This window comes from Gadus chalcogrammus, chromosome 9 (genome assembly GCF_026213295.1).
Source record: "Gadus chalcogrammus isolate NIFS_2021 chromosome 9, NIFS_Gcha_1.0, whole genome shotgun sequence".
Lineage (NCBI taxonomy): Eukaryota > Metazoa > Chordata > Actinopteri > Gadiformes > Gadidae > Gadus > Gadus chalcogrammus.
The window spans coordinates 4,311,666-4,337,592 of NC_079420.1; the positions used below are offsets into that span (position 1 = coordinate 4,311,666).

Genomic DNA, 25,927 nt, shown 5'->3' on the forward strand with positions numbered 1-25,927 from the left:
TGTGAGCTTGCATTTATATTCCCAATTATCCAGAATGATGTTGTTCGGCTAATATATGCACACACAACATTTACATATCACAATAACAAAGATAATCTCCTATTAAAACTCGAGAGTCGGCTTTAAAGGCTGTACCTGTCGCACAGCGACGCCTGGTGTGAACCCTGCTATATGATCGAATGTTGGTCTCGTTTGTGTATAAAGCTGGCACTGGCACTCTTAGCTCAGCCACTGCATGTGTATTTCTCTATTTTTGACCATTTGTATATGAGGTGGTCACAAAGATCTTGATGAAAATGTAGTGTTGTTACCCCTAAAGTCAAAGGTTGGGCCCAACTGGCTCAGGTAAAGATTGACCATATCTGAAATCAAGAGACATTTGCCTATAAAGAGTGTTCTAGAGTGAAGCAGGGGAGCATATCTGGGCCAAGGCCGACAAGAAAGTTACTGGGTTCGAGCCCCAAGATCTACCTCCTTGGGATTCCTACAGAAAGCATCCTTTTCTTCAATGCTATGATTCTGCATCAAAAGTAAGTGGCATTAGCTTAAAGTGTCTCCTAAATAGTAATAGGTAACAGTATACTGCTGGATATATTCTATTGGCTGAGGGTGCCAGTATTATGTCGTTTATACCCCCGGCTGCAGTGTGGTTAATGAGCCCTGATGAGGAGTAAACCTTCAGCTCAGTCTCGGAGACAAAGAAATACTTCTTCCATTGTCAAACACGCCAGACAATAAACAGAAGATGGAGACCCAGCCAAGCTAATTCTCTATATTTACTCGCTGGGTTACTTGCCAAGAAATATGGAGAGAGAGAGAGTGAGAGAGAAAGGGGAGGGGAGGAGGAGAGGAGAGAGTGAGAGAGACCGCCAGCATCATGTATATTCCTGCTCTAGTTTAGTCCAAAAAGAAAGTAAGTGGACAACAGTGGATCCTCTCCTACCTATCAGAAAAAAGTGAGTGAAAAAGAGTGTGTCGACCCCCACATACACACACACACATACACATCAGACACACACAGATACAGACTTACACAGACACACAGCCGCACGCATACTCTCTGACACACACTTGGCCTAACACACACATACACACACACACAGTCACGCACACGCACACGCACACGCACACACACACACACACACACACACACACACACACACACACACACACTCTCACAGACACATACCCAGCCGATTGCGATGTGGGGACCCCAGCACCAGAGCACAGGAAGCTGCAAATAGCTTCCATATGTTTCTACTGAACCCCCTCCCCCCCTCCCCTCGCCGCCACCACTCCCCGACTCCATCTCCCGCGCCACAACCCCAAACTCCCCCCCCCATAACCACTCCATCTCTCCAACCGGCAGCACCAGCACAACCGCCATAGCCCCCCACTCCGGGTCCCCCGTCCTCATTATTAATGATGTGGGGGGGGGGGGGGGGAACAATAACCCCTCCCTCTGCTGGCACAATAAACAATGGAGGGGGCTTCGAGAACATGTGGCCATATTTACATGGACAAAGTTGTGTGTGTCTGCCCGCGGCTTTAACGTGGCAATGTGTGTATCATTTGAACTAGATCGTCTTGGCTCAGTCTTACCCGTTGAGATTGTAAAACTGTGAGATGTTGCATGTGTTTTGAATTATCTTTATAGATATGCATTGTGCATACAGAGTGGGACAGATGAGGGTGACTGGATGTGTTGAGAGAATGCAGCGAGACAGGAGCAACGACAGAAAGACAGACAGAAAGAAAGAAAGGAAAAAAGGAAGGAGTTTCGGGAGTGTGTGTGGCATGCCTCTACGTTCCTACAGATGGAAGCGATTGGAAACTCGATCAAGAACCGAAACCAATTAACAATTGAACTCATTAATCAAACAGCGTTCTGGGCCAGATTAGGTCAATTATCCTTCCACGTGTTCTTCCGCTGGGTTTCACTCACTAATATCACCAATACCAAGCATAATAATATCGCGAATATGATCGCATGCACGCCTGTGACGCATCATTCTAGGGCACGTGATCGCCATATGTTCACGCTTCTCTCACAAACATCACGAGGCTCCTCACACCCTCCGAAACAAACGAAAACCCAGGCTAAGAATACCAGCAAAATGCTGCAGCAGACGGCCTGACTCTCGCTCTACTGTACAGACTGTACCTTTTTGTTTCCAGGGCCAGTGTACCCTCACGTAACCCTGACGGGGCTCGGTCACGCTTCATCGCGCTAAAAGCCACAGTTATCTGTGATTGAAGCCCCAGTGTAGGCAGGAACATCAGGGTGGAGGGGGTGGTGGGGTGGCCCACCAGACAAAACCCTGTGTCCTGCCTTTTACTTGAGAAGACCCACTGTTCTCGTCATCAGTGGAACACCACCCTGAACGACTCCAAATGACGTTTTCGATAATGTGGAACAAAACCCACATCCGTCTTTCATTTTCGGAACGGCTACAACTCTGGCTGAAGCGATACGCTTTAAACTGAAGTGTGTGCATTTCTGGACAATGTGGTGCTCATTGGGGGGAATTATACTGAACGGGGGGGAGGGGGGGGGGGGGGGGGGGGGGGGGCGAAGGCAGTCTTGATGTCTCGGGAAAGAATAAACAAAGACAAGGAAAACCCTGCAGCTGGTATGAGAAAAGAAGGGGGAGGAAGGAGAAGAGGGAGATGGAGGAGTGGACTTATTATAGCCATATCTGGAACGCTGCGTACAAACGGTGTGAGCTCCTCTTCCCAGGTCCAAGGGGACCCTTATTGACCTGAGTCTGGGTCATCCCCCAGGCCCCATGGAGTTGCATGGCAGACAGAAAGAGAGAGGAGAGTCAGAGAGACATATACTGAGATTAGAGAGGAGACATAGAGAAGGAGTAGAGATACAATGAAAGTAGTCAGAGAAGAGAGAGGAAGAGTAGATAGAGGACATAGTGAGTGTAGTAGACGGATTAAGCAGAGAGAACGAGCAGAGAGAGAGAGAGAGAGAGAGAGAGAGAAAGAGAGACAGTAGAGCGATAGAGAGTACAGAAAGAGAGAGTAAGGCCCCGTTTACACGAGGACGCTTGCGGGTAAAAACGACAAAATATTTTATCGGAAGTGCCTTTCGTTTAGACGGTGACGGCTTTTTCGGGGCATGAAAACGCATAAATCTGAAACCACCCTCCAGAGTGGAAAAGTTGAATACGCTCCGCTGTAGCGTTTCCGTCTACACTGCCAAGACGCAAAACACTGCTCAGATCTGCTCACGTCGCGTACGCGTTTACGTCACATACATGTGCCAGTGCAAGGAAATAAACAAACATGTCAGATTATTTCCATGCGTCGGACCTTCAAACTGCTCTGGCAGCCTTAACAAGCGTACAGTAGTCTTTCCACGAAATGTACAGGATATGTACAGATAGTATTACTGAACAGAGAAGGATCTTTTTGTTTTTTGCGGCACGGATAAGAGAAGAAGGAAGATTATATGCATGCGCTCAGACATGGCGGTGTTGTGTGATAGTGTATCACAGCACCACCTAGCCGCCTGGCATGCATGCCCTATCGCTCGTCTAAACGCGGAATAAAAAGTGAAGACGCAAAGCCACTTTTGCGTATTCTGTTTAGACCGTCATCATGTAAACGTAGCCTAAGAGAAAGAGAGAGAGACAGCGAGAGTAGACAGAGCACAGAAAGGAAGAGAGAGAGGGAAAGAGAGAGGCACCGGGAGAGTCATAGAGAGAGAAAGTAATAGAGACAGAGAGACAGAGATACAGAGAGACGGTCTGGCAGTACTCAGTGTGGGGAGAGGGGTCTCCTGTTATGGAAGCACATCGGGCCCCTTTCCTTTGGCCTCCGGGGGTTCCAGGATCCTGTCACTTTTTCCACAATGCAGCAGCAAATAGAACAAAGAAGAACAGCGCTACATGCAGGAGCTATAAGGCGCATGACTACCCATCCCTCTTTAAAACATTACAAATACATGTCTTTCCACTAGTAATTATGCCCTGTATACTGTATATATATATACCGGCTACCCCAAAACCACATGGTGGAAGACAAGATCATCGTGTGGCAATCTTAGGATTCCCTTTCTCTCTCTCTACTCTCTCTCTCTCTACTCTCTCTCTCTCTCTCATTCACTCTCTCTCTCTCAAGTTCTGTCTGGAACTACACGTACAAACCATGAGAGAGACAGTACAGTGGAAAAAATGTAACATCAAGTTAAGAGTATTCTGCGGTGCTGACCACTCTCTTGAAGAGACTTTGTGATCAAAGAAGGTAAGAAGGCGCACTGGGGAAATTAGAAAGCAGGAAAGGGTAGTTATGGTGTAGTTGTGATGCAGTATGTAGCCATGGCAACCTGTGTAGTTAGTGGGCTAGTGGGAAGTGTTGAGTCACATCCTAGGAGAAAATAGTGAGTTCTTTTTGAGTTTTTTTGCTTGTTCATGAAGACCCAAAACCACAAGCCAATACCAGAAAGAAACCCTGAACCTTTATATTGAATTGAAGTTGCTCTGTTATATCTTTTGTTAAAGTTGCATTGGTTATTATCATTTATAATGCTGAGTGAGACCGCAGATCCCACCACTATTTCCCTAGTGTATCGGATCTTCAGGCAATCATGAATGCTCTTTCTGTCTTTTCGTGCCTCCCTTCCCCCCCAACTTTCTTTTCTCCTCCCTTTCCCTCCTACCCCCCTCACTCTCCTCCCTTCTTCCCCTTTTGTCATTTTCCCAGGTGAAGAAGTTGAGCACCTCCTTCCCGTCCACCCTCACCTCCACCTCGTCCCTTCCCTCCTCATCTCGTTCCAGGTGAAGCAGTGAAGCTTCTCCCTCCCCTGCTCACATCCTCCCAGGTGAGGCAATTAAGCTCCTCCCTCTCCCCTGCTGACCTCCGCCCAGGTCAAGTAGTTAGGCTCCTCCCTCCCCCCCCCCCCTGCTCACCGCCTCCCAGGTGAAGTAGTTAGGCTCCTCCCTCTCCTCCCCCCTCCCTGCCCACCTCCTCCCAGGTAAAGTAGTTATGCTCCTCCCTCTCCTCTCCCCTCAGGCTCAACTCCTCCCAGGTGAAGTAGCTAAGCTCCAACTTCTCCTCTCCCGTCCCCTGCTCACCTCCTCCCAGGTGAAGTAGGTCAGCTCATGCACGGTCCTGTCCAGGTAGCGGAGGTCGCCGTGTCGCGGCGGCTCCACCACCTCAAAGTCGATGTTGGCGTCTTCGTAGAAGGGGTGGGAGATGTTGAGGATCTCCGTATTGATGGACACGCCCAGCCCCTCCTTCACCGTGAAGTTGTTCCCGTGGAGGGGGATGAATCGTGGCACGATGTTCACCGTCACCTCCAGGTTCTCCACGCTGGTGAAGCCGTTGCTCACGTCCACCCGGAAGACGTCACTGCCCTGGAAAGGCCCCGGACCGGATGTTGGGAGAACCATTAGCGAGAGCAGAGGGCATAAGGCATGAACCACATCCTGGACGTTTGAGACTGCTTTAATCATGCACTTCTGGGTCTACGTGTGCTGGAATTGAAACGCATTTACCACATTTCTCATCTGGGATTAGTAGGAGGACGTGCAGGCTAGTGGGTGTATGGATGTTCGATTCCCACGAAAAGGTTACTGGGTTTGATGTATGTCACAGAACCTGTAGGCATCCTTCAGCAATAGGCTGCCTTACCCCTACGAATGGTTCTACTAAATGATTAAATGGTATCATCGGATGTGTCTTGCTACTCCTTCATGACAGGGAGGTATGCGGTGGACGGAGAAGCTGGGACGATCGACCGACCTGCTGTGAGGCGGACACGTAGAGGATTCGGCCCTCGTCGATGTCGTCCTGGGTGAACGTGTGGAAGTAGTCGAGCACCATGGTGTCGGCCCTGTCCGAGTTGTTCACCAACATGACAACGTGACCCAGCCGGGGGAGCCCCTTGATGGTGAACACCATCTCTGAGGGCAGGATGTCTGGTTGTTCCACCTGAAAGATGCACAAGCAAAGGTTTTACACAATGGGTATTCACGTAGCTCAGAAGGGTTCATGATAAAGGGTTGGTGCAGAGGCAGTAAGAAGATTTGTGGACCATGGTCTAATAGTAGAATAGCGATTCTGGGTTCGTATCAGATTGTACATTGTCCTAGAGCATAAGGCGTGATTGGAATCTGCTCATAAATGACCTGGCCCTTAGATAAATCTGCTGTTGCTTTGGATAAAAGGGTATAGTGCTAAATTACTCTATAGTAAAATGGGGGTTTTCCACATTGTCTTCCAAACAGTTTGTTGAATGTTTTCTTTCTCATTATCGTCAAAGTCTACATAAACACATTAAGCTCAGATAATTTACTTTTAAGATGGAGTGCAAGCAGACTGTATCTTATAAATTACAGGGGGCTCCAGAAACGCCCTGAGGGTATACTTTTTGCTCAGTTTTCAACACTTAATAGAGTGCAATTGAGTACATAAACAAGATTAAAAGCAGTATGTTCAGTATAACATGTGGCGGTTGCATGTGGTTGCAATGGGAATCTGAGAGAGTTGCAAAACAAATATTGTACAATCTCATGAGACAGTGTTTGAGTCGTGTGAGTCATGTTCCACAAGCAGAGCAGAAAAGCAGAAGTTAGAAATAACATTGTATTCAGTCAGGCAGTAATGAGTTTATAAATAGTGCCTCGCTAAACGAAAGCATATGCACATCGTACAGTGTAGGTAGGCTCATTAAAAGAGTAATTATGATATACAGTTTTATTATACAGTTTAAAGCATAATTATAGAGCAAACAAACAGTACCTTTAGATGATCCTGGTCGACCACGGTGTGTTCCCCCTCGTACGCGATGAGGACCTCGTTGGTGACCACATCCGGTTGAGAGAGATACCCTTGTTTGAATATCTTTATCCTGAATGTGCCTTCTTGTGAATAACCCTTGCTTCGAACAGTGAACCCGAAGGAGTCCTTGGACCTCAAGCTCTCGTAGTTGTGCTCATACGACACGACTCCCTTCCTCAGGTCCTCCTGGGTGAACCTCGACGCCTCGATGCCGCTCACGATGATCCTGCCGTCGCTGGGCGAAGACGTCACCTCGAAGGCGATCTCGCCATCGTCTCGGACGTCCAGGTTGGAGTCTGCGCTCAGCAGCGTAGTGTCGATGGTCTTGGTGCTGCCGTGGTCCATCACCACCATGGTGTTGTTCTCCACACGCAGGTAGGGATCGCCGGCCTGCAGCTCCATCCGCGTGGTCGTCTGGTGGAGCCCGTCGGACACCTGCAGCTGGAAGTGATCGCGGTCGGCTCCGTTGTGCACGAAGAGAATGTGCTTGTCTCTCAGGTCGGCTTGGGTGAAGCGAAAGAGGGGCTGGGAGGGGTTGGACGCCGAAACCAGCTGCCCCGACAGGATTCCCTCGTGAGCGTAGACGATCTGGGTGTCATTGAAGTTTGCGTCGTCGTCCCTGAACTGAAGGACGTCTGTGGTCAGCAAGCGCTGACCGTTCCTGACCACGTTGAAGGTCTTGTCGACGACCCGCACGGGCACATGCTGGTTCTTTGATTGAACGGTTATCCTAAAGACGCCAGTCATGGACGACTGGGCGTCAGTCTGTTCGTTGGTCTCGTCACTGGCTGTGAAATGGAACTCATCACTGTCTGTCTTGGAGCCGTCGTGCTTGTAAATGAGTCGGTCCAGCTCGAGGTCCTCGTTGCTGAAGACTCGTATTCCCCCATCAAACCTAGGCTGCCCGGGCGGGGACTCCCTGATAAGTCTCCCATGCTTTGGGTCTTGTGTGACCCGGTACACAAAATCGACAGAGCTTTGCGACTCAACCCAGAGGTATTTCTTGCTCAGAATGTCCTCCCCGCCCTGCAACACAGCCAAATTTTCATTGGTGAGATGAGGGGCAGTTGAATCAGCGCTGTGGTCGGCAAGGATGGTAATTGGCATGGTGTAGATGGGAGACTGCTGGTCCCCGACGGACACTCTGAACAGGAACTGATCCACACTCTCCACGGCACTGTGGACCCTGTGCATGTAACTGAGGTCGTCGTTCTGGATATCCTGACCTGTAAAGGTGTCGCCTTCAGAGAGCTCGCTGCCACGGAACCGAAGACTGCCCAGTGTTGGTGGCTTCAGGAGAACATATTTGACCATATGTTGGTCAGCCATTTGCCCGTTGACCAGTGCCTGAAGATCTGAACGAGAGACTAACCACTCCTTTTCTGCTTCAACCTCCACTGGGTCCAGGCGAGAAATCTTTACTGGAGCGGGAAGGATCTTGACGATAAGAGTGTTGTTCCACTTGGAAACCTGCCCCAGGTGGATGTCAAACTGAATATGGTCGATAACATTGTTTTCTTGGTCACTTGAGTCAGTGCTAACATATCGAACCCTGCCTTGATCCAAATCTGATTGATAGAAAGAGGTGATCTGTTTGGGCATGCCGTTACTAGTAATTATGACCAGTTCCCCGTACCGCAGAGGTTGCGTGACATTATAAACAACATCTCCCTCACGAGGATTAGCAATGACAGACAGCTGTTGAACACCTATGGTAGCGTTGCTTCCCTGAGACAATACAATGCCAGTATTGGTAACTACGGTCATATGTGGTACAGTCACAGACAACTTAAATGTTGTGGATTGACTGACTGAATGGCCATCAGATACATCAAGGGTAATGTCCTCCACATTGCCCCCTTTGTGAACAAAATAGACAAGGCCGTCTTTCAGCTGCCTGCATGTAAACTCTGAAATGGGTCTCCCTGGCTGTTGGTCATTTTCAAGGTAAATGTTCCTTGAAGGTGCTGAGGTTACTGTTATCTTCAATTCATCGCAACGCGAGTCAGTGTCCACTATTTGAATGACATCGGAACTCAGGCGTGTTCTACCCCTCTCTGTGACCAGAATGTCTCCACCGCCAAGTTGTGGGATGGAGTTGACAGGAACCACCTCCACCGGAAGTGTGTACTCGCGTGGCGTTTTCAGACACTCTGGTATGTAGCCGTTACTGAAGGCGGCCACCTCCAACAGTATTTGATCCCCATACTTTTCATTCCCATCATGAAGGTACTTAATTTTTTGGTTGACAACGTCAAGCAGGGTGAACTTTTTGGTGTGTTTGGTATTGAGATCCATATCCATAAGTCCATACCAGGGATCGCTCTTGAGGGTGAAGATGATCTGAGACTGCCGCATTCCTACCGCGTTTAAATCGAATGTGGGTCTCAGGTTGCTTATGTCCAGGAAGGCGTCGCCACCCTCGGTCACCAGCAGTGGGGTGACATCAAGGAGTTTGGTGATATTCCGGAAAGCCTCTGGCATTTCCTCGGTGGGATAGCAGTGGCGTTCGTTTGGGTCCACGTCGTCGTACCGAATCCGAACAGGGGCTGCGGTGGTGGTCGCCTCTGAGTCATAGTAGCTTGAGTAGTCATAGTCCTCTCCATCACATTTCACCTGCACATCCTTAGTCACCAAAGCATCCTGCAAACTCCTGTCCTTCTGGTTCACTTTGATTTCTCCGAAGCAGCCAATGAAAGACTCCGATGTGATCTCGACCTCCATGCGATCCAAGATGCCACTTTCCTGGAACACATCTTTCATCTTCCTTTGGATCCCACCCAAGTATAGATTTCCTACTAAGTCCAAACTTTGTGAGCTGTCCAGTGTGAGGGTGCTGGCCTGGCTATCAACATTAATTACGAGTGAGGTCTGGTCCACCTGGAGCCTCACTCTGTGCCACTGGTCGTCATCCAGCTTGACCTGGGTGTTGTCCAGAACCTGCATGCCTTTCCCAAGGTCCACCACACCTTTGAGGAAGCCCCCTACCACACCTATGGCAATGAAATCAGATTCACGGCCGGGATGGAAAGCGAGTACTGCGTCCTCGATCGTGGTTTTCATCAGGAATTCCAAGGAACGCCCCGCCCCGCTCGCTCCGCTCCAGGTGGGAAAAGAAACGAACGAATCAGGGCTGACGAAGCTGGTGGCCTCGCCGTCGCCGGCCTCAAACTCCCCGCTGCAGGACTCTTTGGTGTCGTGGCACTCTTTATGCTCTGAGCTGAGGATGTCAAACCCGTGGGACTCGAACTTCAGGTCGGTCAGGCAGCCTCGGAACGGTGGGATGGCGTTGCTAAGGAACGGGGCCTCCAGATCTCCTGCGCCACCCAGCCACACACCCAGGTCGATGTTGAGCTCCTCTTCGTCGGCGCCCGTCACCGGGACGAACGTGGGGTAGAGCTTGTCGACGGTCATGGTGAGTTTGGAGTCCTGGAGGGTGACGGAGACGTGGTGCTCCAGAAGGTTGTTCAGTTGCACTCCGAGAGAAGAGGACAGCGTAACCTCTCCCGCGCCCATGTCCATGCGCACCTGTGAAGAGACAAAGGTGACAGAATACAATTTAAAATACTATACAATTTATCGTCTATAAATGTATTATTTTGTTGGTTTATTCGATGCAGATTATTTGATGGATGAAATAGATGGCATCTATACTTATTTGATGCCTAGAATATTCATTGAAAATTTGATTACGTCATCAGGCTTTACAATGTCAACTGAGTACGCTACAACTTATAATATAAAATATATAACAATATAAAACGATTGTTTGCATGGTATAGGCCAGGATTCTGTGTCCAAATGATATAATCAGGGATGAAATTTAACAACAGAACCGCTCCACTGACCGTGAAGGTTAGGTGAGTGTGTTTACTCAGAGTTGAACTATTACATCCAAAAAATACAGTTATTGTTCATCAACCTGTGGAAATAGATACTTGGGTACACAGTGAGTTATTCGGGGAAAGAGAATAAGTTCTCATTATGAAGAACAGGAAATTATTATGATGCGTTGAGACAAATAGCAAATATTATCTTTCACAGACACTTTTGAATAAAAATATGGAAACAAGTAAAGGATTCTGAAAATGCTATTTTTTTTCCAGCATGGTTGAACTGGGAACCAAACTCTGAACCCCTTTAGCGCCATGCTCTGCCATGGCGAAATCATAATTGTATTGTAATTGTAATTTAACTACCATCTTCCCTTGTTTGGAGAAGCTGCATCAAGGACAGCCTTCTAACCTTGCAATGTCCACATGTCTCACCTGTAGTTTCCCATTCTGGAGCTCCAGGAACATGTAGTCCTCCATCCCGGCAGCCAATAGGAGAAGGCCACTGCGGCGGCTGGTCTTAAACTGCAGGGACAGCTGGAAGGTGGAGACATCTTGGATGGCTTGTATTTTGCAGTTGCTGTCCCCGAAGTAGGACACTGTGAAGCAGAGATGGAAGAGAGTGAACAACGATAACATTAACAATATCTGACTGCTGAAAAATTAAAAAAAATGTTTTGTCAAGTAGGCTATGTGAAAGAATTGTTGAATATTAAAATGCATAGCAAGGGAAAACAACAGATATTTTAGAATCATTAAAAGCTTTTCGGGTACACGTAGTGTCACACCAATTCATTTTTCCCTGTCTCAAAATGCTGGAGTTTGTTTTACAAGTCACCCAATGGTAAGACTGAGATGTATGCAAATAATCGGACACTTCGTTGGGATCATAAAGCCTCTGATGACCAAGGGATTCATGATTGGATCCTCAGACCTTGTCTGTTGTTATCCTTCTTCCCCTGCATTGCAGCATTGCATGAGAGCAAGGAAACCTAATTCCGGATCAACTGTGGCGGCGTTATCAAGCCCCAGCCAGCTGCGACCGGCCTGAGCGTGGCTCTCCTGACCTCAAAGGGATTCTCTCAGTAAGACATCACTCATTAGCCCCTGAGAGCTCCGCTTGGCACAATGACACCACAGAGCTGCAGGATTTCCCAGGCTTGAGTTGTCTCCACTCCAGTGATATGCAAATGTCGCCACCTGCCTCGAGAACCCATGCCCTCGGGAGGCCTCTCGACAAAAACTCGAGCCATGGAGGAAGTGGAGTGATTTCCCCATGGTCATGCTCAGAAATGCGACTGGACCGGCTCCAGATCAGTGATTCCGATGACTGGGTTTTCCGGAGCCACAGCCAAGTCGGAACAGAGAGAAAATGTTACGGGGGTGGGGCTTTTCCGCAACAGACACTTGCGTGCTTTGGCAGAGGGGTGCAAGGTCAAGCGATAGATGTTTTGTTGGAAGACATTGAAGGCCCTGCGGAACATTATGTGGGACATGGGGAATAAGGGGTGGATATTGCTGCGTCAGAGGAACCTCAGAATTCCAATAAGGCCGTGTGGGACAAAGGGTTTCTCTTAAAAAGTAAATAGAGCAACGCATCGTGCAGCCTGCTCGTAGATCAGGCGAAACGCCAGCATACCAAATGTCCTATAATCATACCATAGACATGTCTGCTTTTTCATATGAATAACGTCACCAAACAAAGTACACGTCCACATTCTGTAACTATAAAAGGATGAACTATTTTTCCAGCACTCAGCACTCAGACCCCGGGTGTATGGTGTGTGTCTGTGTGCGTTGACAAGGGCAACCTCTCCAAAGGTTGTCGTATACAGACAACTTGAAACCTCACAGTTCATTTTCTCTTTCACATCTTGTCTCCCATCTTGGAAATGAATTATTCTGCCACGGATGTGTGAACACAGCCAGTGTCTCTCGTCTCCGAATGGACAAATAAACAAAGCCTTTATCGTCGCGCCCATGCTTTGTGATTACACGAAGAGGCGTCTGATTTTCGGCTCCAAGGCGATCCTGTCATGAGCGCTGGTTAGTGATGAACCGTCTCGAACGGAGAGATGAGTACAGACGGCTACGTTTTCAATACACCCTTCTGCTGTTCTGAGGAGCAAGCGGCAAATCGTTGGTGGCCCATCTGTGTTGAATAACTGTCAGATTACAGATGAGGCTTTTGTCATTGTTTGGCTTTAAAGGTCTGGTCTATTAGCCAAGCTACTAGACAAGCCACATTGCAGAAATAGACCTGAGATAAAAAATTTGGAATTCCGTTTTTAACAAATAATCTAATAAAATATAATTGAAATAAAAAAAAATCCAATGACAATAGATGAGGGATTGTTTGATGTGATTCAGTAAACTTTTGAACAAAGACGAAAATATAAACACTACACAACAAAGCAACATAGCGTTGATTCAGAAAACCTTGACTGAACTATCGACGAAAATATATCTCACAACATATAGTCTTTTACAAACCCCAAGTTTCCTGGATGCCAACGTCGGCAGACTGATAGAGCAGTGCCGAAGGCGATGCCAAAAAAGGGAGCGAGCTAGTGCTAATTGAATGGAGCCTTCGGGCTGAAAACTAACCAGAGGAAGACAAGGACTTTGCTGAAGACAACAGCATTAAAGAATAAAAACGAAATCACAATAAGCATCATAGTGCTTAAAGCTGAGCCTTTTAGGGAACTGTTCATTGAGCTTCGGGATAAAGGGCTAGAGAGAGGCAGAAAGGGAGCAATGCCAAGGCAATACTGCCAGGCGAGGTTCTGGTTCAGGCTGAGCTCGCTACTGCTCTCGCCTAAAGGATAAAGAGGATATTTTAATGAGAAACAATAGAGCTACTCTCTGCATGAAACCTCTACCTGGTGTTCATTAGTTTGTCCATCAAGCTAGGCCAAGCTGTGGATAGCAGGCAATATAATGTTTTGATACGGTGCGGCAAAACAATTCTTGCCGAAACAATGTATTGTTTCCTTTTCCAGCACTAGCGGCTGAATGGGATCAGCCATGTGTTCAAAAAACAGCCTTCACTATGCGATTGAGAAAGAAATGCTGCAATATCTAGATGCCGCATCTGTATCCACATGTGATACCTATGTCTACTCACATTAGATACATTTAATGAATCAACAAGGTCACATCTTGACATCTCGCTCCAGGAGGTTCCACAGGTAGGCTGCGTACAGGTTGGAACACAGAGACTTTGATCCAACCACAAGTCTACCATGCACACACTCACACGGCTGGCTATGACTCTCATACGACTCAGCCCAGCCCACGGCCGCCACACCGTGGCCCCGCTCTGCGACCGGCGGCTGTTTCAGACATGACGCGCGACAACAAAGGCGTGGGCCCTCGTGGTGAGCCACATCCACACACCAGCACACAGAATAGAGCCGAGAGTGAGTGTGTGTGTGCGTGTGTGTGTGCTTTGAGTGTGTTGTTGCACGTGTGCGACCACACCGCACACGCAGGCAGGTGGTTGTTGTTTCCACCTTGAGACAGAATGAACCAAAGCGAGCTCTTGGTCGCAGGCTTTGACCGCGGCTGAATGGCTCCGCCCGCCCTCACACTGCACTGACTGTGCGTCCGCTGGGATCCTGGTTGGAGGCCAATGCAGATGGCTCTGATTTTGATGACTGAACGAGCTTGTATTTATAGTGCACGCCGGAAACTAAGAGGCGCTCAGTGTTTCCCCGACCGTCGGATGAATCAGCCCCTTGTACATCCGTCCGTCTGTCCCTCCCCCCCCCCCCACCCTCTCTCTCTCTCTCTCTCTCTCTCTCTCCCTTGCTTCCCTTCTCCTTCTCTCTGCCCATCCAGCATTGAAGGTCTCCCTCTGCAGACACATGTGCAGAGAAATGCTAAGCTACGGCGAGAGAGAGAGAAAGAGAGAGAGAGAGAGAGAGAGAGAGAGAGAGAGAGAGGAAACGGGCAGGAAGGAGAGAGGGAAGAGAAAGAGAGAGTGACAGAGAGGGACATATAATCATAGAGGGAGAGGAAGAAAGGTAGAGACGGAGCAGGGATGGAACAAGGAGACGGATGGAAGGAGGGAGTGTCAGAAAGGACGATACAAAGGGTGAGTGAAAGTAAGAGAGCTAAAGAGAGTGTGAGAAAGAGAAGTAGACCAATGGAAAAAAGGTGCGAAAGAAAAAAGGGAGACGTTTCAAAGACAGGGATATGATATAAAGACAGGGATAAAGAGAAAAATACAGAGAAGGAGACCGAGTGAGAGAGATATGGAGAGTGGGAGGGAGGCAAAGCAAAGGGACGTTCAACCACAGAGTGTAGTCCATTGAAGACAATCGGCCCTGCGTCCTGCCACCACATCGTGACGATGAGTCAGTCGCTCGCCGCATACACAACGTTTTATGTAAGCAGAGTATAAAGACAAGCCTTGACTCTACCAGGTCCTCATTTTTGCCAAGCCAGCCCACATGTTTGGAGGGCCAGAGGAATACTTCTTTGACAAAGACTACACCACCGTCCTAGCCCAATGACACAGGCCACATTGTGGAGTGTGTTTCGCTGTTAGTGCTTCCTATTTGGTCTTTCATCGAAGCCACTTTCACCCAAAATGGATAAAGAGTTCACGTGTCATGAAGGACATGTACAAATCCAAAAAGTCTTTGCATGTGAAAGTGAAAAAAATCATGAATTGATAACTTTTTCCAATTAGGCCAGAAAATTACTAAATAACGTATCTTTTGTGCGTCCTCTCTCTCATTCGCTCTCACTCTCTCTCTCAGTCCTTTGAGTCAATCGAAATGTTCAGATAAATCCCAGAAGTCACCAGGGAGAAGAAAATAAAAGTCTGTGCTTTTTCGACCTTGTTACCATGGCAACAGTGGGCAGAAAACCCAAACAAAGTTTCGTTCTTCCGCAGCCTATGGTTATAGGCTGCTCGGCCTGACGATAAATACTGGGTTGGTCATTTATTTCCCCTGCCAGCCTGCGCTTGCTGCAGCAGGAAACACTGACGAGAAGGGTTCCGTTATATTAAGAATAGGACACTCCTCTTCCTACCCACACTCAGAAAGACGGACAGACAGACAGACAGACAGACGGACAGACAGACAGACAGACAGGCAGGGAGAGCATTTAGGCAAGGGGGGACATCGTTTTCGGTGAACAAGAGGAAATGAGTGGATTTCCATGACAACCAATTTAATCTCTCTCGCTCTCCCTCTGTCTCTGACATTATACAAATGAGTTGGGGCCAGGAACCAGTCGGCACGTTTTGTTTTTCAATTATGCTTGCAGCAAGTGTGTGCGGTCACAGGATGCAATGTGGCAGCGGTTGTGCGTCCCTTTACCGCTGAGAACACTTTTTTACTCACATACATTATCTTATACATTATGTATACCATCTACTGGGAAAAATACCTGCCTGCACTTTCAACCCGATGTTAATCGCATTTCCTTTATAACCCCCCACCCCCATCCTACAAGTGCCACCATGTCATTCCCATCAGCCAATCACAGCGCGGCAGCACCTCCTCAAAGGGGAAAGGGAACATATTGTATAACGTCGGTTGCAGACCTTAGGTTGCCACGACAGCACAGCGCTACCACCTCCATTAGCGTTGGGCCCCTGAATACAGGGAGCTGTTTAGGGGAGAGAACACCCCCCCCACCCCCCCCCCCCCCCATCAGGCCCACCCCCACACCCCCTCATCTGCAGTTAAATGCCAGGGAGCAGAACCAGAGCTCCAGCCCTGCACCCCACTGCTGGGGTGCTTTATGAGTCCTCCACAGTTTCGCCTTTTTAAAAGTCACCAGGGAGCATGCTTTCAGCTTTCTTTTATGGAGCCGTTTCTCAAACCCAGACTTCGGCGTGGTGGCGGTGGTGGGGAAATCATTTCTTTTTTAAGCCTTCTTTGCTAAATCTCCATCTGCCTGTGCACCCCCTTTGAGATGGACCCATTGGTGAAGAGGCACAAACACACATACACACACACACACACACACACACACACACACACACACACACACACACACACACACACACACACACACACACACACACACACACACACACACACACACACACACACACACACACACACACACACCATGCATAAAACAAACGTCTTTCGGCACAGGGCTCGTACGGTCGCGTCTACAATGGGCCACTTCCCTGAGTAATAATGACAAACTTGTCCGGGTGCCTCGGCTGTAGAACTCGGGGCGGCAGGGGACAGTGATGAAAAATTATGACCTTTGACCGTGAACAAAGAGCCACATTGTCGGGGAACGCTAAGCAGAGAAAACTTACCTGTGAGAAAAGGGTGGGAAATCATTGGAAAGGTGGGCGTGCGTGTTTTTAAGAAGGAGCCATCTGGAGAGGGGTCTGGCCTGGTGAAAGCCCTTGGCCTAAAATCGATTGGAAATAAACGTCCTGCCCTGGTCCCTCAAAGGAGCACAGAACAGGTTGGTTCTTTGTACTTTGCACACGGCCATTCAAGACCGATGTATAACGCAAAGGCCAACCATGGATGATGAAATAGAAACTGGATTTCTTATGAGAAGCAGTGAGGTTTATTGAAAGCAGCTGGTGTATGTTTGTGTCTCTAACCCGATCGTTGAATGGAAGATCTCGACATGTGACCAGAGAATCAGGGGGGATGAGAGAAGTGATGGGTTAAGCAGCCCAGGGCGCCACAAACACCCAATCGCGGACCTGTCAGCAGCAGCCTTTTGTGTGAAAGGAAAATAAATCGAACGGTTTGAAATAATAAAAAGGGTGCCAGCTCCAGGCCCACCTACTTCTGACGTTATCAGAAACTGTTTCAGATAAGATCTCCACTCAAGCTAGATGTCTTCTTTTCACTTCGGATAATGTGAAATGGGCCAGGCTCCCTTCTTGCCGAGAGGCCAACACATGGCACATAGCGGGTTTATTCATAGTATTCTGTCAAAATACAAAGATGGGGCACAATGGGGCATCTATTCCACCTCAAGCCTGCAAAGAACCAACTTTCCCCGCCTCACTCAAAAACACAAAATGTTCCATGTTCCCTGTCGCCCAGCGCCGGCGAAGAGTCACCGTGTTATTCTCCGAGTCCCTCCCGGCGGCTCACCCAAACACAGTGAGGCTGGGGCATGTCCCGGGACCCCGCTCCATGGGTGACTCACTCACCTTACAGCGCAGCAGGCACCAACACCACCATGAACGCTGGCATTGTGGGCGCTGCCACAGCCCCGCCTCGCTTTATGAGCAACACACACGCGGCACACAAAGCACGCCTCTGTTCGTGGGCCGCTGAGGTACGGCCGCCCCCACGCCCCTGCAACGCTCTCTGTGGGGCAGCTCTGTTTCAATAACTTCCTGGTGTCAACGACCGAGTCACCACTCCCCCCACTCCCCCCGCCCCCGCCTGTCCCTAACCCCGCCGGCCTATCACATGCTGAACACCAACCTCCCCCCCCCCCCGTCCCATGCCACCCCGCCCCTGCCCTTCCAGAGGAATAAACGCGTCCCTCAACACGAGGTGCCCTCCCCAGGGGCATTGGGGGCATGCGTAAAGCCAGGACACCTCGGTTGTTTTCCTCGGGATAGTCTGGGGGGGGGGGGGGGGGTCACGGATCAGAGGCATTCTCGCACGCCGACGACGAACCCCATATCCCAGGGGGCTTGTGGCGCGGAATGCGATCGCTCACCTAGAGAGGAAGGACGAGGCCAGGCCCGGGGGTGTCCCGGGGAATCAGAGCAAGATGGCAGGCCAGGGGCTGGACTCACCGCCCCCCCCCGCCGCCCGCCCGCCCGCCCCCCCGCCCTGGGGTTCATGTTCAAAGGCCAAGGATGGCCGCTCGATGCTGCGACTGATTCAACAGATCCACTCTGAATACGTGTGTAGACGTCTGCCAGACACATTTCTATTCATAAGCTAGCGGCGGATGTATGGGTGTACAATGCACGTACATACAACGTACATACATGCAACCGGCCTCACGGCTGTGTGACATCGGCCAGGTCAAGGCCCGGCCTCTGTGTCAGGCTGCGATGCCGGGTGTGCCAAGCGTGTGTTTCTCCCTGTAAGTTAGAGAAGGCTGAGGGAGGGGTTGAATGCCCTCACAGAACCGGTTGGCTCTGTGGAGCCACGAGGCTTAGGGAGGCGTGAGAACCACTCGACAGCACCCCGCTTTCATCCCCCTTTTCAAACCCGTCCGCCGCTATTAAAAAAGGTACCAGCGCATCATCCCAGTGTGCTTTTTTCTTTTTATCATCCCTCTTTCTCTTCTCTCGAGCACCGTCTCATTTACCCATTTCCACAATTATGTGTGACACGTCGATGCTATCGTATCCCCCTTCTCTGCTGCCAGGGAGCTCTCGCCTCTGTGTGTGTGTGTGTGTGTGTGTGTGTGTGTGTGTGTGTGTGTGTGTGTGTGTGTGTGTGTGTGTGTGTGTGTGTGTGTGTGCGACGTGCGGCAAAGCTAACATCCGTCACCCCAGCACTGGTTATCAGCATGACATTGGCTTTTCAATGGATTGCAGAGAAGTGGATCACAGTTATAAATCATTCTACTTTAGTGTCAGCACCAGAGGGGGGGGGGGGGGGAGGAATATGAAAATATTAGGGCTTCGGATTCAAGGGAAAATTACCCCTTGCGACCAGAATGGAGTTCATTGTTTTGAAAGCTGTATGAAGATTAACTTCAAGTTCCCTCTCTTTTTTCCCTCTGTATCTTCTGATCCTCCCACCCCCCTCAATATTCCACAAGGGTCGTTAGTGAAAAAATCGTGCCTTGATGCATTGTAAATAATTGGGATTTTCAGGAGCCACCAATAAAATCTCACAAATGGCCGTTCAGCGTCAACACACATTGGGAGAGACCAAAGACCCAAGGAGCAGCAGAGCATGTCGACCTTAGTCGGCCGAGATTATCCTTCATCTTATACACCCACCTACACACCCACGCACAAAAACCCAGACACACACACACACACACATTTCTTTAAAATCAAGTAATATAGGGGGGCCTTTCTAACCGGAGGCCCCAGGCTCCAGCTGGGGGCTTAGGAGGGCTGATACAGGAGCTGCGTTGACAGGGGCCCGAGGGCCCCATATCCGGCCCTCGACCCAGCTCAGTAAAGCCAGTGTGTGCTGGAGATCAGAGTGTCACGTTAGCCGTCCTAATGAGAGCCAGATGAAGCCATACAGCGACCGACTGACCCTCCTAGCCCCGCCTCTCTCCTCCCGCCGCACACAAAACATACACACACATGTACGCACAAACACACACGTACACAAACGCACACTCCGGTACGGCGAGACACCTCTCTGCGCTCTGTCGCTACCCACAAGCCACTGCTCCTATAACTGCGTTATAGAGTGCTTATGCAGATGCCGTTCTCACCCAGACTGACATGCCCAAGCACAAGCACAGAGACATACAGGCAGACAGACAGGCTGACAGACCGAGAGTGAGACAGGCTGGAAGACAGACACTCATGCGTAGAGACGGACAAACAGAAAGGCAGACATGGCAGGCAGAATGATAGACACACATACATCCATACAGACAGTCAGACAGACAGGCAGGCAGGCAGACAGAAAGGCAGACATGTCAGGCTGACAGACAGACACACCTACACACAGACACAGAAAGGATCAGGCTTATGTCCCCAATGTCACGTGCACACGCGTGACAGCCTGTGTTTCCTTGGTCACGGACGTGCGCGGCAAAACACACAGTCACAAATCCACGCGGGCACGCCAGATGTGCGCACACAGTGAGACACGCGCACGCACACACCCAGCCTTCCTCTTTCCAGCCAATAGCCAATCCAACACTCTGTCAGTCACTGCTGCTGCCTGACTCAGTCCTTCCCTGGGTGCCACCTCCCTGCTGTGGCTCTCACACCCCAGCGCCCCCCCTCCCATGCTACCGTCAACACACACACACACACACACACACACACACACACACACACACACACACACACACACACACACACACACACACACACACACACACACACACACACACACACACACACACACACACACACACACACAACCCCCCCACACACGCACACACGCTGAGTTCCCGGTCCCTCGCTCAAAGGTTGGCCCCCTCATTCGGTGGAAATTATCGAGCACCCAACATTACAAACACCCTCCGCTCAGCATGGGCCTCCCCACCTCCTCCTCCTCCTCCTCCCTCTTCTCTACCACCTCCCTCACCTCCTGCTATCCCTCCCCCACCTCCCTCTCACCTACACCCCCACCTCCCGCCCCCCCCCCCCCCCCTCCAACCCGCCATGCTTCACCCAAAATAAACACTGCGGCACAGACGCACACTGAAAACGTGTGTACGCACACACACACACACGCACACACACACACACACACACACACACACACACACACACACACACACACACACACACACACACACACACACACACACACACACACACACACACACACACACACACACACACACACACACACACACTCAGAAGACAGGATCACGCTGCAAAACAAGTTAAACTGCACGCTGATGTTCCGGCAAACATATTCAGCCGTTCCTCTTTCCACAGCTCCCCCTGTTATTTCTCCTCTTTCTTTCTTTGAGGTTTTCTTTATATTGGGCTCTGACTTCAAGATGGATGTTGTTCCTTTCAGTGGAAAACTGTCAGTAGCAGACATGGAGAGAGAGAGAGAGAGAGAGAGAGAGAGAGAGAGAGAGAGAGAGAGAGAGAGAGAGAGAGAGAGAGAGAGAGAGAGAGAGAGAGAGAGAGAGAGAGAGAGAGAGAGAGAGAGAGAGAGAGAGAGAGAGAGAGAGGGAACTCTCTGAGGGAGACATGGAGACTAAATAGCCTCCTCGCTCTTCCCCGGTTATTTTTTCCCGCTAGCTGAGTTCTGTTGCCTGGAGCTTAATGTATTTCGAGCTTGACAAAGGCATATTTGACGGGTTATCGTCTCGTGGAGTCGAGATGTTGCTACTCCATTGTCTAGCTAAACATGTACCTCTTTTTTTTCTGCGCACGTTACACAACAGCTTTTGTTTCTGTATCCGTGTGTATTTTGTAATACAAATATTATATTCACATATACGGTTCACGGATCAATTGCTGGAGAATGGGCAAAAAACGGAAAGCGTGGAAATTTCCCAAACCTATCGCCACTTTTGTTCAAAACAAATCACGTCAGCCGATCCACTCTAATGCAGCTTTGAACAGGGATGATGACACTTTCAAGATGTGGATCAAAGCATATAGGATGAACATAACAACAACAACAGGCCAGCAGACCTGTGATTACTAATCTATTGGCCTGGAGGGGTCGTGTCCACCCAAAGTGTTTCCATCATTGGCTTGTACGCTCAGATGTATACTGCCGTCAATAGATGGTAAAACCGTCTGAAAACAGAAGTATCGACCAGGCTCTCGCATATATGTCTGCACTGCGGATGTGTCAGAGGCAGCCAGGAGAACATTGTTATCCTGATATAGCAGTAGTAGTATTTATTTGGAGCCAGCTATTGTTTTACTAGGCATCAATCCTGTGTTGAATCAGTGTTAAGCACAGCCCAGTCAGTTCCCCTTCATAACACTGGAGAGAGAGAGTCTGGGCCTCAGATCCAGCTGCGAAACTAATGAGCTGCAGATGTTGTATGGACCGTAGGGAAGTGGGGGGGATCCAAGATCCAAGATGGCAGCCATCAGCCTCATCGGTTGCTTCCTGAGGCAAGCTGGAGGAGAAGCGGGAAAACGGTTCTAGGCGGGCAAGGAAGATGAATACGGTGTGCAAGTGAATTATATTTCCATAGAGGAGTGTCGGATGAGGACGCTGAAGACACACACACACACACACACACAGACACACACACACACATACAATCTCCAACCACACAAAAACAAACACACACGCACACAAACACACACAGTCACAAGCACACATACATGCAATCTCCACAATCATGCAAACAAACACACACACACACACACACACACACACACACACACACACACACACACACACACACACACACACACACACACACACACACACACACACACACACACACACACACACACACACACACACACAGTCACATGTACACACACAAACACACTCTTACCTCTTTGCATAAACTAAGTAGTGGTGAAGTAAACAGAATGCGAGTGCAAAAACCACCGTATCTCTTTCTGACTTCTTTGTCCCAGCCCCTATAATAACAGCACACTTCACTCGCTTGTGAACCTTATCGCCTCCTCTTATCTACGCCCATTTGCATGGATACAATAACAGCAGCAGGTGGCTGTTAACTTGTTGGCGTTCAAACAACCATTCCGAGACACCTTCGCCTGCCGCTTGGCAACAATCTGTAATCTAATCACAACTCAATTATTGTACTCCTCCATGATTCTCCTCTGGCTGATTGCGCATTTATCCTGCTTATATTCTGTTGTAGCGAACACCCTTGTATACACACTGGTGTTGTGTTGCGCCAATGCAGCTTCACTGTCACCACACTTACGGGTGCATTCAGAAGAAAGATATGTATTGTATTCTTTTGATGTTGCTGCAATTACACTAAACGCACCTTGAACTGCACATCCATACAAAACATCCCACAGTAAGCTGCTCTGTTGTGCGTCGGCCGTTAATATGATGGAGTGCGTGAATGGACCTCGGGGGGAAGGGGGGGACAGGGGGCACCCCAAAAGCAGCAGATTGCACAAAGCTAACCCGTGCTGGGTCACCCTCGCAAATCCATGGGTATTGTCCTCGCAAGTGGGGCTAATCACTCAGAGTCAAAGAGCTGCCATGGAAGTCCAGCTCGGACGCGGGACAAGAAGACGGATCGTACGGGACGGCTGAATTGAAGCAGTAGATCTGCGATGGAGTTGTAAGGAGGGAAAGAAAAAACACAAACCCCCAATGTCCAGCGACTTAGAGAGGCGAAAGTTACGACTCGGGCAGTTTGAATGAGTTGTATGAAGCTCAGGTGCAAGCCCCGCGTAAACAGCTCGATAAATCATCAAATGTGTATTTTCTTTTGGACATTTGCGCTCGGCCGACAAACGTGGATTTGAGTTTTGGACTGTGGTACACTGGCTTTGTGTGTCTTCTCTGTCGGTCGCGGAGTAGCCCAATCGATAAGTCATTTAGCAAGTCTTATTCTGGGATCTTAGTTTGTTTTTCCTGGCTATATGGAGTTGAAAGTAACTAAGTGCTGTACTTGAAGGTATTTGTATTTTATTGAATGTTGAATTGAGGTTTGCTGCAGTGAGTGGATTGCTGATGTTGTTAAGGCGGTTCTACTTCAACTTTAGTATCAAATATATGAAGTCCAATACAAGGTTGACAACATTAGTACCTCACTTATTTTAAATTTGCTTTGTTTTTATCCAGGGGCTTTGCTTTTCATGCGATGAAGGGAGCAAGGTAGATGTCAGGATGCCTAGAGGGAGGCTGCTCACCTTGACTTTATCAGGATGTTCGACCTCCTAGATGCGAAGCTACCCTGCTCGTGACGCATATCATTAGTCCAAAATCACTCATCGGTATCCACACTATTGTCACACACCGATATACAGACACAGTTGAGCAGGTTGGTGTGTGTGTGTGTGTGTATGTGTATGTGTATGTGTATGTGTATGTGTATGTGTATGTGTATGTGTGTGCGTGCGTGTGTGTGTGCGTGCGTGCGTGCGTCTGCGTGTGCAGATGATTTGCTGCTGTGCTGTATTTAGGACGGTGTAATGCCTGCAGATGTCTCACTGAGGTGTTGTGCACAAACCTCATAGCCGGATAAACATTGTTTTACATAAAAGAGGGACGGGCGCTGTGAGGCTTCATGGAGATTTATGAGGGTGTTGGCTCACCTCGCTGCCGTCTCCGTGTATTCTCATTTATATATCTCTCCCTCTCCTCTGTGGGCTACGGATATTGACAGAGCTGTCATATTGTGATGAATAAGGAGCCTGCTGCGGCACAACGTTACAGTATACACAGAGTCAACAGCACAGAGAGAGAGAGAGGCAGGGAGAGATAGAGGTAGAGAAGGCTAGAGTTAGAGAGACAGACAACCAGGGAGAGATAGAGGTGGTAAGAGAGACAGGTCAGGAAAGATAGAGGCAGGGAGACAGGATGGGAGAGATAGGGGTAGGGGGTAAGATGTACGGAGGGAGAGATGGCTAAGGAGAGAGAGACATAAACAAAGAGACAAAGAGCAAAGACATAGCGATAGGTATAAAGACAGCTAAGGGAACAGGGACATAGCTGAAGAGACAAAGACAGAGAGAGAGGTATAGAGACAGCTAAGGGTTGAGAGAGAGAGGTATAGAGACAGCTAAGGGTTGAGAGAGAGAGAGAGAGAGAGAGAGAGAGAGAGAGAGAGAGAGAGAGAGAGAGAGAGAGAGAGAGAGAGCGAGAGAGAGAGAGAGAGAGAGAGAGAGAGAGAGAGAGAGAGAGAGAGAGAGAGAGAGAGAGAGAGACAGCTAATGGGAGCGAGACATAGATGAAGAGACAAAGACAGAGAGAGAGATATAGAGACAGCTAAGGGGTGTGAGAGAAAGAGAGAGAGAGAGAGAGGTATAAGGATGGTGATGGAGAGAGATTGAGTTAGGGGGAAGGGCAAGGAGACAGAGAGAGACGGGTTGAGGTTGACAGAGGAACAGATTATGAACAGATGCAGGAGACCCACTGTGCAATAGGGGATTTGTGAAGGGAGTCTTTTTTATTCACCGCTCGAGGCAAACAATATCTCCACGGAGAGGGAGTCAGTGGCTCCACTGAACACTCCATAACAAAGCTCTCAGCGAAGAATCAATGCCGCGCCGCGGGATTCCCAGGCACCCCGGAGAGGTGCACAGTGCTAGGGAAAAGTTTGGTGAAACCCGGAGAAAAGCATTAAAGAATCTAGAAAAAAACAAAAAAACACCTTTCACCATGTACTTGTTTCTACATAATCATAACAATAATGTTTTGCTGTTTATTTTTTTCTTTCTTTGCATGAAGCAATCGAGTGCTCTATAAATGAAAACAGCCGATACCACCTTCTGTGTGCCGCCCTGATTCTGACAGCGTGCTTATTAGTGGGTGGAGGAACCAGCACAGACCGGCTGTCAGTCAGTCTCTCTTGTCCCAAAAGACTCTGCTGCTGGAGTACGGTGTGCTGTGTGTTTAAACCCGTCTGGGCTTAAAGACCAACATTAGATTGCTCAGCAGCTCCACAAACACGTGACGTAGAAGTTTATATTTCACGGAAAAGCTTGAAAGCGCCACGGTGCTTTGCTTTGGATTCTTTTTTAATCTTCC

The 25,927-nt window shown here is 49.1% G+C and overlaps 1 protein-coding gene across 1 annotated transcript in view; it reads right to left on the reverse strand.

Moving 5' to 3' along the window:
• cspg4 (chondroitin sulfate proteoglycan 4) overlaps positions 1-25,927 on the reverse strand; it is a 65,952-nt gene that overhangs the window by 17,629 nt on the left and 22,396 nt on the right. The window contains exons 2-5 of the mRNA XM_056598522.1: positions 11,064-11,227; positions 6,757-10,323; positions 5,758-5,946; positions 5,088-5,369 (exon numbers count right to left, since the gene is read on the reverse strand). Coding sequence (XP_056454497.1) covers positions 5,088-5,369; positions 5,758-5,946; positions 6,757-10,323; positions 11,064-11,227 — 4,202 coding nt within the window. The remainder of the gene's footprint in view (positions 1-5,087; positions 5,370-5,757; positions 5,947-6,756; positions 10,324-11,063; positions 11,228-25,927) is intronic.